The 12,289-nt window shown below is 33.4% G+C and overlaps 1 protein-coding gene across 4 annotated transcripts in view; it reads right to left on the reverse strand.

The window, feature by feature from the left end:
- Positions 1 to 12,289, reverse strand: part of LOC106872494 (SLIT-ROBO Rho GTPase-activating protein 1-like) — a 518,762-nt gene that overhangs the window by 102,086 nt on the left and 404,387 nt on the right. For all 4 annotated transcript variants that reach the window (XM_052967274.1, XM_052967276.1, XM_052967275.1 and 1 more), the window contains one exon: positions 2,819 to 2,881. In XM_052967274.1, the coding sequence (XP_052823234.1) occupies positions 2,819 to 2,881 (63 nt within the window). The remainder of the gene's footprint in view (positions 1 to 2,818; positions 2,882 to 12,289) is intronic.

Here is a 12,289-nt window from a genome sequence, read left to right on the forward strand (position 1 = left end):
TATATATATATATATATCTATATATATATATATGTATGTATGTATGTATAACAATGCCATGATCACACACTACACACCTTACTTCCAAGCATTGCTCTAAACAGTAAAAGTGAGCTAGAATGTTAAAGCATAGTGCACATGCACAGCAGAGTTCAAGATCAATCTGTGCCAAGCAACTTCACTCTCCCTGCTTTAGCTTCATTACTATCGCAAGTCAGGAAACTTATTGATCAGGCCACGTATATATACATACATATACATACATGTACACACATACATTACAGATGTACACACACACACACAATATATATAATTCATGTTATGTTTAGAAGTGATGCATGTTACTAGAATTTCTGATTTGAGTTGAATATATTGACCAAGCTATTACTGGTCACAATGCATTTACTATCTTTCTTGATTGTGCCATTGTTGCCCATCATGTCCTAAATCATCTTCCCATCATCATGGAGGCCTTCCAAATATCCATCCATTATTTGTGAACCTTGTGATATACCTGGTCCAGTGGAACTTGTGCTTTCAGTATTCTGTGATCATATCATTCACTCTACTTTGTTCTGAAGTTATTTCATTTTGAATATGCTCTTGTAATGATATTCCTAGTATGGAGCTTCCATGTCCCTATGTGTTGTAGCCAACTGATGTTTTTCATCTTGCACTTGCATATTCAAATCATGCAATAAAAGTACCTCTGTACTATAAATATTATTAATACCACATATTTAATGGCTATGTTTTGTTTAAATGTCAGAAGTACCTCTGTACTATAAATATTAATATTATACATTTAATGGCTATGTGTTGTTTAGATGCCAGACGTTGTAGTCTTTTTTGTTCAAGGCAGTGATAAGCCACAAATACAGTGAAATATGGTTTCTGCTACTCTCATGCTTTCTAGGGAACTTTTGTTTTATCTAGCTTTCAAGTATAAAGTGTTTTTAACACTATATGTCTTTAATCCTTTAGGATTTAAACTGGTCATAACCAGTTCAAATATTCTCCTATTTTATGCTCAAACCAGTCAGACCTGGCCTTTCACATATACACTTCAGTGTCATTCTAAAAATATACAATCATATCAAAATTTTGAAGGTATGACATAATACCTGATTAATTCAAAACAGTGTGAATAAATAAGCATTACATTTGACAGAATAACCTGAATGGTAAAGATTAACTCTTTTGATACTAACCTACCTAAAACCACCTCTGGCCCTGCAGTACAAATGTCTTGTTTTCAAAAGTTCTGAATTAAAATCTTCCACCAAACCTTAGTCACAATTTATATTCCTAACACTAGCTTAATGATAACTAAGTTATTTTACTAAATTCTTTAATGATAACTAAGTTATTTTACTAAATTCAAAATTAATTGAAAGAAACAGAGCATCTCAACATAAATATGGTAACAAAAGGGGTTTTTTCTAAACTAAAAACCACAGCTTCTGATAGTGTTTATATTATAGAGCTGCATTAATTCCATAATTTCAATTTATACTACAGATACGACACCATTGCAAATCGAAAAATAGTTTAGACACTATATACTTTAGACAAATTTTCTTATTTCATCTCAGAAGTGAGACGAGTGTGTGGCATTGATAAGCCATAAATATAGCAAAATACAGTATCTGCTGTTCTTGTGAGCACTACTTAGGCAATTCTGTTTTACCTACCTCTGATGTGTATTAAGTTTCTTAACACTATACATCTTTAAAGGGATTCCTCCAGGATGAAAAAGTATGTGACAGATAATGCTCATGTATATAAGTATCATCATCAAATTCCCTTAACTGGGTCAGCCTGCCACTGATCTCTGTTGTCTGTCATGAAGGGTGGCAGTGTTGAAACTTGTCCAGTCCTTGATGTTGTCAGACCAAAATTATCCCTGTCTGCTTTGTTGACTTGCTGCCTGACAAAGCTGTTCATTTTGTGTCCTTTGCATGGGATGCGTAGCAGCCTTCTGAAGCTTCATTCATGTTGCATGCTTTGCCAGTATGCTTCCCACATGAATGTCATAGCTATACTTAAACATATACACCATAGGAATATATAATACAATGATATAAAACCAATGTAAAGCCTGCTATCTTAAAGATAGTGTGTTTCCACTTATATATATGGACACACACAATTCACACGAAAAGATTAGTAGCCAAGATATCTATGTCAAACTTTACCTTGTAAAATGTTAATAAATATTGACTTTACTAAAAAGAATTCAATAATCCTTCAGCCAGGAAGTTTAATGATGGTTCCTTTCCATTAGAACCCTATGGAAGAGGTTCTTCAGGACTCTGTCCTTACAATCCTCCCAGGAATAGTGGACAGAAAAAATGGAAGGATAGATAATCCTTCAGTTTAACGTTAAGCTTATATATGTCACATGACATCAAAAACACATATATATAAATACACCCACATATAGACATGTGATGTAGTGGGTTAGTTAAAAAGCCTATTTGGTCTTTGTTGCCACTAAACTTTAAGCACTCTAATAAGTAGCTAACTTCAGCCTGATTTGTTGCCAGCCCAGCACACTGTCACTACTACATTATCCAAGAATAGTAATGCTCATGCATATATGCACACACACAGGTATGTAAGATGGCCTTTGGTATGGTTTCTGTAAATCAACTTTCACTCACAAGGCAGAAAACCCTTGACATAAGTATCAATTTCAGGAACCATGCGGTTGCAAAGGAAACTTCTTAACCACCACACCATGCTTGCACCTGTGTGATAAAATTAGTGAAGAAAAAACAAATTTAAAAAGAGAAATTGATGTTAAAACACTTACATTTTGCAATTCATGAAGAACTTTCAAAATATCTTCATGACTTTCAATTCCAACTTCTCGACACTGAAGAAAAAGAACAAAACTTACATTAGAGAAAGCCTCTATCTTAAAAATGAAATAAATATTTGAGATAATGATCATGTCAATACTATTCACCTACTGTAGTGAGTGAAAAATATTCTTCGGGTCAATATTTGCTTATTTTGTGACCAATTTTATACTCTCAAACTAATCCATTCTTTAATTAAGTTAAATACAATTAAGTTTATTGAAAAGGTCCAGTGTACTGAGATGTTAATAGAAAATTGGTTGAGTATAAAAGAAAAAGTTAATATAGAATATGTGCTCAAAAATAGCAGAACAATGTATAGATGCAACTTCTATGTAGTAAAGTTTCCTCAATACTATATTATTTTGCTTTAGTTGTACTTCAATAAGAGAAATCCAATTCTGTGAAGCCTGTCAAAATTGGCACAATAGGAAAAAAACTTGTAAAGCAAAAAGTGGTAAAATTGAAAAGAGAGTAATGTCTGATATCAATTTTAAATCACTGCCTCTACTTTTTGAAATACAGTTTAGTATAGTTCAGCTTTCTAAAAGAGATCCAAATAAGAAGAATTTAATTCTGAAAGCCTCCTCAAAATTGATACCTTGGAAAAACTTGTGGGGTAAAAAGTTGTCAAATCAAAAAGGGAGTAAGGCTTAAACTAGTATATCTCTGTTATTTTAGAAAAGCAATCGATATAATTAAACTTTCTTGAATGATTTGAGTCAAGGGAATCTAATTCTGAAAGCCCTGTCAAAGTGGTACAGTAGGGGAAAAAAACTTAGGGGCTAAAAGAAGTCAATTTTGATGGTGGTCAACAGGGCACTAAACTATAGTTCTACCTCTGTGTGTGTGTGTGTGTGTGTGTGTGTGTGTGTGTGTGCGTGCACAGACTCAAACACATACAAGTAATATATAAAGTAAACAATAGGATCTGAGTAAAATAGTGATTTGCATCAACAATTAGTAAGTATAAACAACTGAAAAGAGGAAGAAATTGGAGGTGGACAGGTCGAAAACAGACTTCACTACTTTTTCTATTTTCATTTCAAAGTTTTGTGGAGAATCCTGTTTCAACAAGAGATTATGATTTAGCCCCCAAAACAGTTTTGCAAATTTTCAAATCCCACCCCTTTATGTTTTGTTTTTGAAATATTTTAGGTGGAAAATTCCACATGTGAAAATAGAGATTACGATTTTGGAAAAGAAAGTTTTTAAAAAAATTTCAATTTTGTTAAACTCCCTCTTTCCCCATCTAAGCTCTTGGAGCACAATCAATATTCTGGAAGTTACTAAATTTCACCACTCATTTTTGCATGCATGGATGCTTGTCACACCAGCAAATGAAATGAGAAAGGCTGCAATATAATGGCTTGACATGCTTAAAATCTCTGAAATATACCTTTATCCAAAATTTTTAACATCAACTTTTCCTCTGGCTATTAAAATAATACCCGCCACACATGTAGATGCCTGCTGAACTAGCAGATGATATGAAGGAGAGCTCAATGCAATTGCTTGACATGTTAGAAATAACAATCAAAGCTCTGACAGATAATTGTTTTCCAGCATTTTATTTTTTAAAATAATCACTTTGTCTAACTTTCAGAATAATGACATTCGACCCAAAGAAATGTGGAATGCATCAGTAGTTATTCTAACTTGCCCAACCAAGCTACACCGAAAATAACTGGTAATTTTGCCATCTATATAATTGTATTTTCTTCATTATAGTGTTTTAAATGTTTCAAATCATCTCTACAAACCAATGCAAAAGTTCAAACTGAAACTGAAGCTGAATTATTGTCTTGGGCTTCAGCCCAAGCCAATAATTTAATGTGGTTGTGCTAAGTTAACGATTCATTATTTTTCTCAACTGATGCATCTTCATAGATTCTAATAGACTAGAAATTGGTTCCTGCTTCCAACAAAAAGATGTTCCCTACCACTATGGTGAGAGTTGATTTCTTTTCTTTTTCATGTTTTCTATTTATGTTTTATTGCTGTTGTTAACTGTATCAAGTTATTTACTTATTTATAGTAGGAGAGGATGACTACAAGGAGATTTGGATGTGGTTTTTAGCAAACTGAGTATCTGCATCTAGACTTCATCCTGAAATAAAAGAGTCAAAATTATTCAATTAATATTTTTTGTTTTTACTATAGCCACAAGGCTTTAAATTTGGGGTAGAGAGGCTAGTCGATTACATCAACCCTAGTGCTCGACTGGCACTTATTTTATCAACACCAAAAAGATGAAAGGTGAAGTTGACTTTATTTGAACTCAGAATGTAAAGAGCTAGAAGAAATGCTGCTCAGGACTTTGACATGCTAATGATTCTGTCAGCTTGCTGGCTTAATAATAGTACTGAGGATTACTAAACTCAGAAGATACTGTTAATACTCTAATACTGGGTTTGAAAAATTATATTGGGCAGAGTAAAGAGAGAATACTATAAGCAGTCAGAGATACCAAAAAAGTGGCTGAAACAGTAGGAGAATTCAAAGAGAAAAGGAAGAACAACAGAACAAAGAAATGGAATTACATAGTCAATTCATGCAACAAACCAACAATGTTGAAAGTAAAGAATACTGGCTCTGTCTGATGGACGGAAACTTGAAATGAAATGAGAGACCAAAATTATAGCCACTCAAGAACAAACTGTTAGAATAAATCTAATAAACACAAAGATTGACAAAACTCAGTCAGACAGCAAATGTAGGATCTACAGAAAAATCAATCACCTCCTGAGTGAGTGCAATAACCTAGCACAAAAGGAGTACAAGCACAGGCATCATTGTGTAGGCAAAAGAATGCATTGGGGTGTTAGCTGAGTGCATGGCTTCAAAATAACAGAAAAGTAGTATGAATACAAAAATGATTATAGAGGACAAAATAAACAAATAGCATACGATCTTAGATCTTGCAATTCACTATGATAGCAAAGTAGATAGCAAAGAAACTGAAAAAACTGAGAAATATCAGGATTCAGTCAGAGAGCTGAGGAAACCATGGAAGACTAAACACTCAAAGTTACTGAAAGAGATTGCTATTGGAACCTGTATTGTCACCCTGCAGAAAAGCATCATTACTATATTCTGCAAGAATCCTAAAGAAGATTCTTGAGATTTGAGGAGATTTGTTGTCAACAAACCTTCAAAATAAAATATCTACTAAATTAGCATGCACTAATGTAGTAGTAGTAGTCCTTTCTACTATAGGCACAAGGCCTGAAATTTGGGGGTGGGGAGGAAACTAATTGATTACATTGATCCCAGTGTTTTACTGGTGCTTATGATTCTGCCAGCACCACTTTAATAATAATAGTAACAACGGTTTCAAGACCAGCAAGTTTGAGGGGAAAGGGCAAATAGATTACATTGATTTTGCTACTTGACTGGTACAAAAGAATGAAAGAAAGTGGCATTTGAAGTCAGAGCATAAAGACAAAATTCCACAAAGCTAACAATTCTTCTAGCTTGCCACCTTAATGAAAATGATAATAATAATAATTTCTTTTATTTGTCACTAATCCTCTATTTATTGCTAAAGCAGAATATCCAACCATCCTTTTACCTGACTGGTAGAGGAATGTGACTGCCTGACAGCATTCTAGGTGCCAAGCACCCAGTTTCAGTCTTTTTTTTCACCCAGGACATCAACTTTGTCAAGGAGACACAACCTGAGCCCATGTCTGTGCATCAGAAGCCATAGTATGCTTAATCTGCCACTGAGGGTGTGCTGGCAGCAAACTGACCACTTGATCATTGCAACACATCCTTTCCACAAGAAATTAAATGAAAGATTTACAGCCTGGGGCAGGACATGACAGTCAGGTGATAAACGATAATGGAGATGATGTAGGTATTTACCCCCACTGCCCAACCTTTCAGAGACAATTTCCATGTAAGGCTTGCCACCCTGTTCATTACCTCATTCCAGTTCTTATCCACTTGGAGGTCGAGATTGAACCAGACCCGATCAGTTTCACTGGTCTGTCAGTCCAGCATCTGATGATGCTATCCAACAGTATCAACCTACTTCTTCAGGTGCCCAGCCTCAAGTCCAATAACTTGTTGGCATTGATTTTAGCACTTGCAATCAACACATATTCCTTTAGAATGGTGCCGATCATTTCCACTTTGGAGGTATCTGACATCATGCCGGTGACATCATCTGCATATGCCTACACTGCCCTCATGTTCCAGTTCAAAGTAATCCAACTTCTGCAGCAGTGGCTAGAGAGCCAGTACATACAGAAAAGAGGACAGTGGGCAGCCCTGATGGAGTGAGTGTGTGATGCTAAATGGTTCCAGTAGGTAGTTGTTTTCTTTGAGCACCAAGCAGGTGCTGCTGTGCATTGCAATGATCCAACCTCTGAAATGGGTCTAAAAATTGACCGCTTTCAGGACAGCTTCCAAGTAATAATGGTCATCCCTACTCAGGCATCAGTCTATCAACCGGTGTCTCTAGGTGAAGTCGTACTGCCATGTGGTGGATCTTTCTTTTGCAGTGCTTCTTCCCTGTTTGTTGATTTTTGTGATGGCTCAAACAAAGAAACAGCATGCTTCTGTGAAATTCTGTGAATAAATAAGCATTACATTTGACAGAATAACCTGAATGGTAAAGGTTAACCCTTTTGATACTAACCTACCTAAAACTGCCTTTGGCTCTGCAGTACAAATGTCAGGGTGACCTTTGACCTCCCAAACAAATGAAAACATCACAAAAAGTCATGAACTGATCTTGGAGCATCGCTTCTCTGAACAGTTGATGAACTAGCTGATATGACTGGTGTGTCCTGGAGTTCCTACCAACAAATTTTGAGCGAAAGATTGCCAGTGAAAAGAGTTGCAGCAAAATTTGTCCCTTACTTGCTCACAGAAGACGAAAAGCAGTCATGACTGAATGTATGACATCATGTACCCAATCTTGCTCTCTGTGACTTTTTTTTTATTCTCCTGAATGAAAAATGTCCTTAAAGGAAAACATTTTGCAGATGAGGAAGAGGTGAAGAAAACAACGACAGAGGCGTTAAAAGGCATCACTTTGCAAGAGTTCCAGGACTGCTTTGAACAGTGGAAAACATGCCTCAACCGATGTATCTATACTATAATGGAGAAAGCTGCTTATTAATTAGGTATGTAACAATTACTAAAAGTACTAAAAGAAAGCAATTATTAAAGAGTTGACCATCTGGAAATCATCATCATCATTTATAAATTCATGTTCTAAAAATTTTCCTATAATTTCGATTTCTCAAGTTTCTTGAATTTTTTTAACTCCATTTTCTCACAAATTTAGATATTCGTTGCATTCACTGCGTCCAATTCACAAATTTAAATATTCATTGCATTCACTGCGGCATATTCCATATTTCCAAAGTCCCTCGCGTTCTCTTTTAAGTTTTTGTTCGCTATTTGGAAAACTGACAGTTTATTTTATTAATGTATATGTAATTTATTAGTTATTATTCTATTAATGTATACTTAATTAATCATTTACTGAATTAAAATTTTTTAAATACCCGTATAATTTTTGAATGCGGAATAGCTGTGAGAGGAGCCTAGAAAATTGGGTAATTACTATTAGAAGACGAGGAGGAAAAAAAGTTATTGACAGGCACTCAAAACTTGCACTTATTCAGAGTCTCCAAACACTCTGTACCACTAAGCCAGTATATACAGAAACAAGTAGAACAAGTAACTTCAACAGTGACATACTCATACACACACATAGATACATATACACACAAATGAAAGGCAATGAATGTGTGTGTGAGTGTGTGTTTGCTGTTAAAACATTGTGTTGCATTACTTTTGCAAAGTTTTGTCAGTGAACAGGTTGCGGTTTCAAATCGAAGAAAATATTTTGACACAAATGAAATTTTAATGCTGAAGTGAAATTGGTAGTACTTAAATACAGAGGTCCCTTAATGGTACTACTTAAATACGGGTGTTACATACAAAACATTTTAAATGTACACTGTATGGACGTGTAATGACACCCTAACACTAAAAACTAACCCTCCACTTCATATTGCTACATAGATGCAACAGGACCTCTGTATTTAAATAATGCTGTGAAACTAATGGTTTCTGTGTGTTCTTGAATGGGTTACAAACATCTATGCTGTAATTGTTTTTATTTCAGCACATGATCTCAGATTAAGTCACTTGCTATGCAAGTACATCACCATAATTTTTTTAAATCACTGTTGATAAATGCGAGCAATGACCTTCTCAGGCTCTCCAATATTTTAATTTCTAAACAGAGACAATTGGGGGCAGCGAGTGGAGTTGCAAAAAACTCATAATTTCTCAAATTTTCTTTTTTATAGCATATAAATGTATTTATGGGGAAGAAATATTGAAAAACATCAATACATGCGAGTGTGATAAAGAAACGAGGAAGCTTGTCTTTGGATAAACAACAGCCAAATCGCCACTAAATCAATCACTTTTCCCTCTTAAAATATTAACAATTAAAAAATTTTTTTTTACTGAAAATGCTCTTCCCATGGCTTTGAAGTGCAAAGCAAAAATTGGCCAAAATAGGTCCGGAGTGGGATGATGATGGAAAGGGTGTAAAGAACAATGAGTTTACAAAACTTTTTTTATAAAAAAGTTATGGTTTAAAAAAATGAAGAAAATGCCTGAAAAAATTTGCCCGTAAATTTCTTTATAATCATACTCTATGCCATTTGAAAGTGATTTGTATAAATTTTCATTAAAAGATAGCCATCTTCCCGAAAGTTATGAGGGAAAAAAACTCTTCTCTCCTCCCTCTTGGAAAAATTCTTTCTTATAAATCCCTATATACTCTGAAGACACAACAACTAAGTGGTATTTGTAGAAAAATTTTGCTAAAAAGTATCCATTTTTCTGGATATCACGAGGCAATAAAAAAAGGGGTATATACATCTGTAGTAATGCCTTTTATTTATACAATTTTTTCACTTCATGCTTATTTCATTCATTGTTTGCAATGATATCTCTCCTCCCTCTCTCTCTCTCTCTTATACACACACTGCAAAGATTACAGAAGGGCTGCTGAATTGAAACCTCTATCTTGCTTTGAGAGGAAGGTAAAACTTGACAAACTACTTCTCCCTCTGTTGTTGGACTACTGTGATGTTTGTTTTAAGAAGAAAGATTATGACTGTGATAAAATAATGAAAGCAATACTTACTAAGCCAGTGAGCACTATTATACAAAGAAATAATTACAGTTCTGTTATTATTATTATTCAGGTCACTGCCTGGAATAAACTCAGAATCTTGGGGTTAGTAGCCCGCGCTTTTAACCACTATGCCATATGCCCGTGGGCATATGGTGTAGTGGTTCAGAGCACGGGCTACTATCCCCAAGATTCCGAGTTTGATTCCAAGCAGTAACCTGAATAATAATAATAATAATAATAATAATAATAATAATAATAATAATAATAATAATAATGATAATAATAATAACATCAAAAAATATCTCAGGAATGAGAACCCAGGTTCGAAATTTCCCCAAAACACCTGATGAAGGCTGGAGGGTATATCAGCCGAAATGTTGTGTTAACAACAAACAAGATGAGGACAAATATCCGTCAAATGTAAATAATTTAAAGAAATAATTAGACGTAAAATTATTAGAATTGGGAATCAAATGTGAAAATATTATCAAGGGGCTAGCAGAAAACTGCCCAGAGGGTGGTCTTTCTGCTAGTTGCTTCTAATGGAGAATACTTTGAAGGCAATAAAAGTGTAAACATGTAAAACTAAGTGAATAAAATAATATTGCAAAATTCCGCTTTCTTTCATGAACCTCCTCATATATATAGGTGTGTATGTGTGTATATATATAATACAGTCCACATATAGATAATATTGATTATAATAACAATAACATTACAGTAATAATAGTAACAACAGTAGTAATAATAATTATAATAACAATAATGACACAAATATAAATGCAAATGGAAATATTCCTATCATAAAATCTGATGTATATAATGGCAATAACACTAATACTAAACTTATTGGAATAAATACTAACTATAAGAAAATCTCATATAAAAATATAAATAGTAATAAAAATAAGACTAAGAATTATGGAGATGTACTTGCATAGCAAGTGACCTGATCTGAGATCGTGTGCTGAAGCAAAAACAATTGCAGCATAGAAGGTGTTTTTAAATGGCTTATAAACACCTTCCACGCTGCAACTGTAAGACTAAGAATAAAAATGAAATACTTGATAGAAATAATTGTAATTATAATTAGAATTACAATAATAATAGCAAGGGTAAAAACTCAGATAGAACTAACACTAAACTGGACTGTAGTTTGAAGGTTAAGATTATAAAGGAAAATCACACCTGATAATAAAAATAAATATATACCTAATAAATATAAAACAGGCAATAATACCCACTTTTAATAGAAATGATAAGTTATCTAATAATAATATACGGTTGATTTTTGCCTTTTGCAATGCAAATTAAAAGTAACTTGATAAAATCAATCCTTTCAATTATTAACAAGCATTTTAATAATAGGAATAGATATCATGAAATTATCAATAGTAAAACAATTAATATTGGATATAATTTAACCCATGACTTTGCAACTATTATATCTTCTATAAATAATAGGAAATTAGATATATTCTACTTGAATAGAAGTAATTCTAACAGGAATAGTAATAATAGTAATATTCTAAACCTCACTGTAATTAACCCTAATACCAATAATAACACACTTCTGCTGAACAGCACCAGTACTTACTATACGGTCCATCTACGTAACATTCCTAATAATAATAATACATATAATAGTTGTGATTGTAGGATTAAAAGTAATTGCTTATTTAAAAACACATGTATGCATAAAAGCATAATATATCAATGCACTCTAACAGCACAGGGAATGACAAATTCTTATATTGGAGCTACACAAAATGAGGTTAAAAAACGTATTGCCACTCATACTTTCAGGAATAAATATAAATCTAACTCTACACGACTAAGTAAATTTATTTGGGAATTAAAAGATAGGAAAATACAGTACGATTTGAAACATGAAATACTTTCCTCGGCACCTTCTTATTAAATTAATATGAAAAAATGTCTTTTATGCTTAAATGAAAAATTATATATTCTCTCTGCAAAATACCCTATTTTTAATCTCAGAGATGAATACCATGCCCCTTGCATACACATGACTAAATTTGTATTTTCAAAATATGGATAAAATATTATATAGCTATTCTTATTCCTTATACTAACATGCATGTTTAAATTATATAACAGCTAACTTACACCTTTCCCTTACTGCTTTATGGTATGTAAACCCCTCTTAAAGGTTCCCATTTTATATTTAATCTTTACCATGTATATATATATATATATATATATATATATATATATATAT

Source organism: Octopus bimaculoides, chromosome 4 (genome assembly GCF_001194135.2).
Source record: "Octopus bimaculoides isolate UCB-OBI-ISO-001 chromosome 4, ASM119413v2, whole genome shotgun sequence".
Lineage (NCBI taxonomy): Eukaryota > Metazoa > Mollusca > Cephalopoda > Octopoda > Octopodidae > Octopus > Octopus bimaculoides.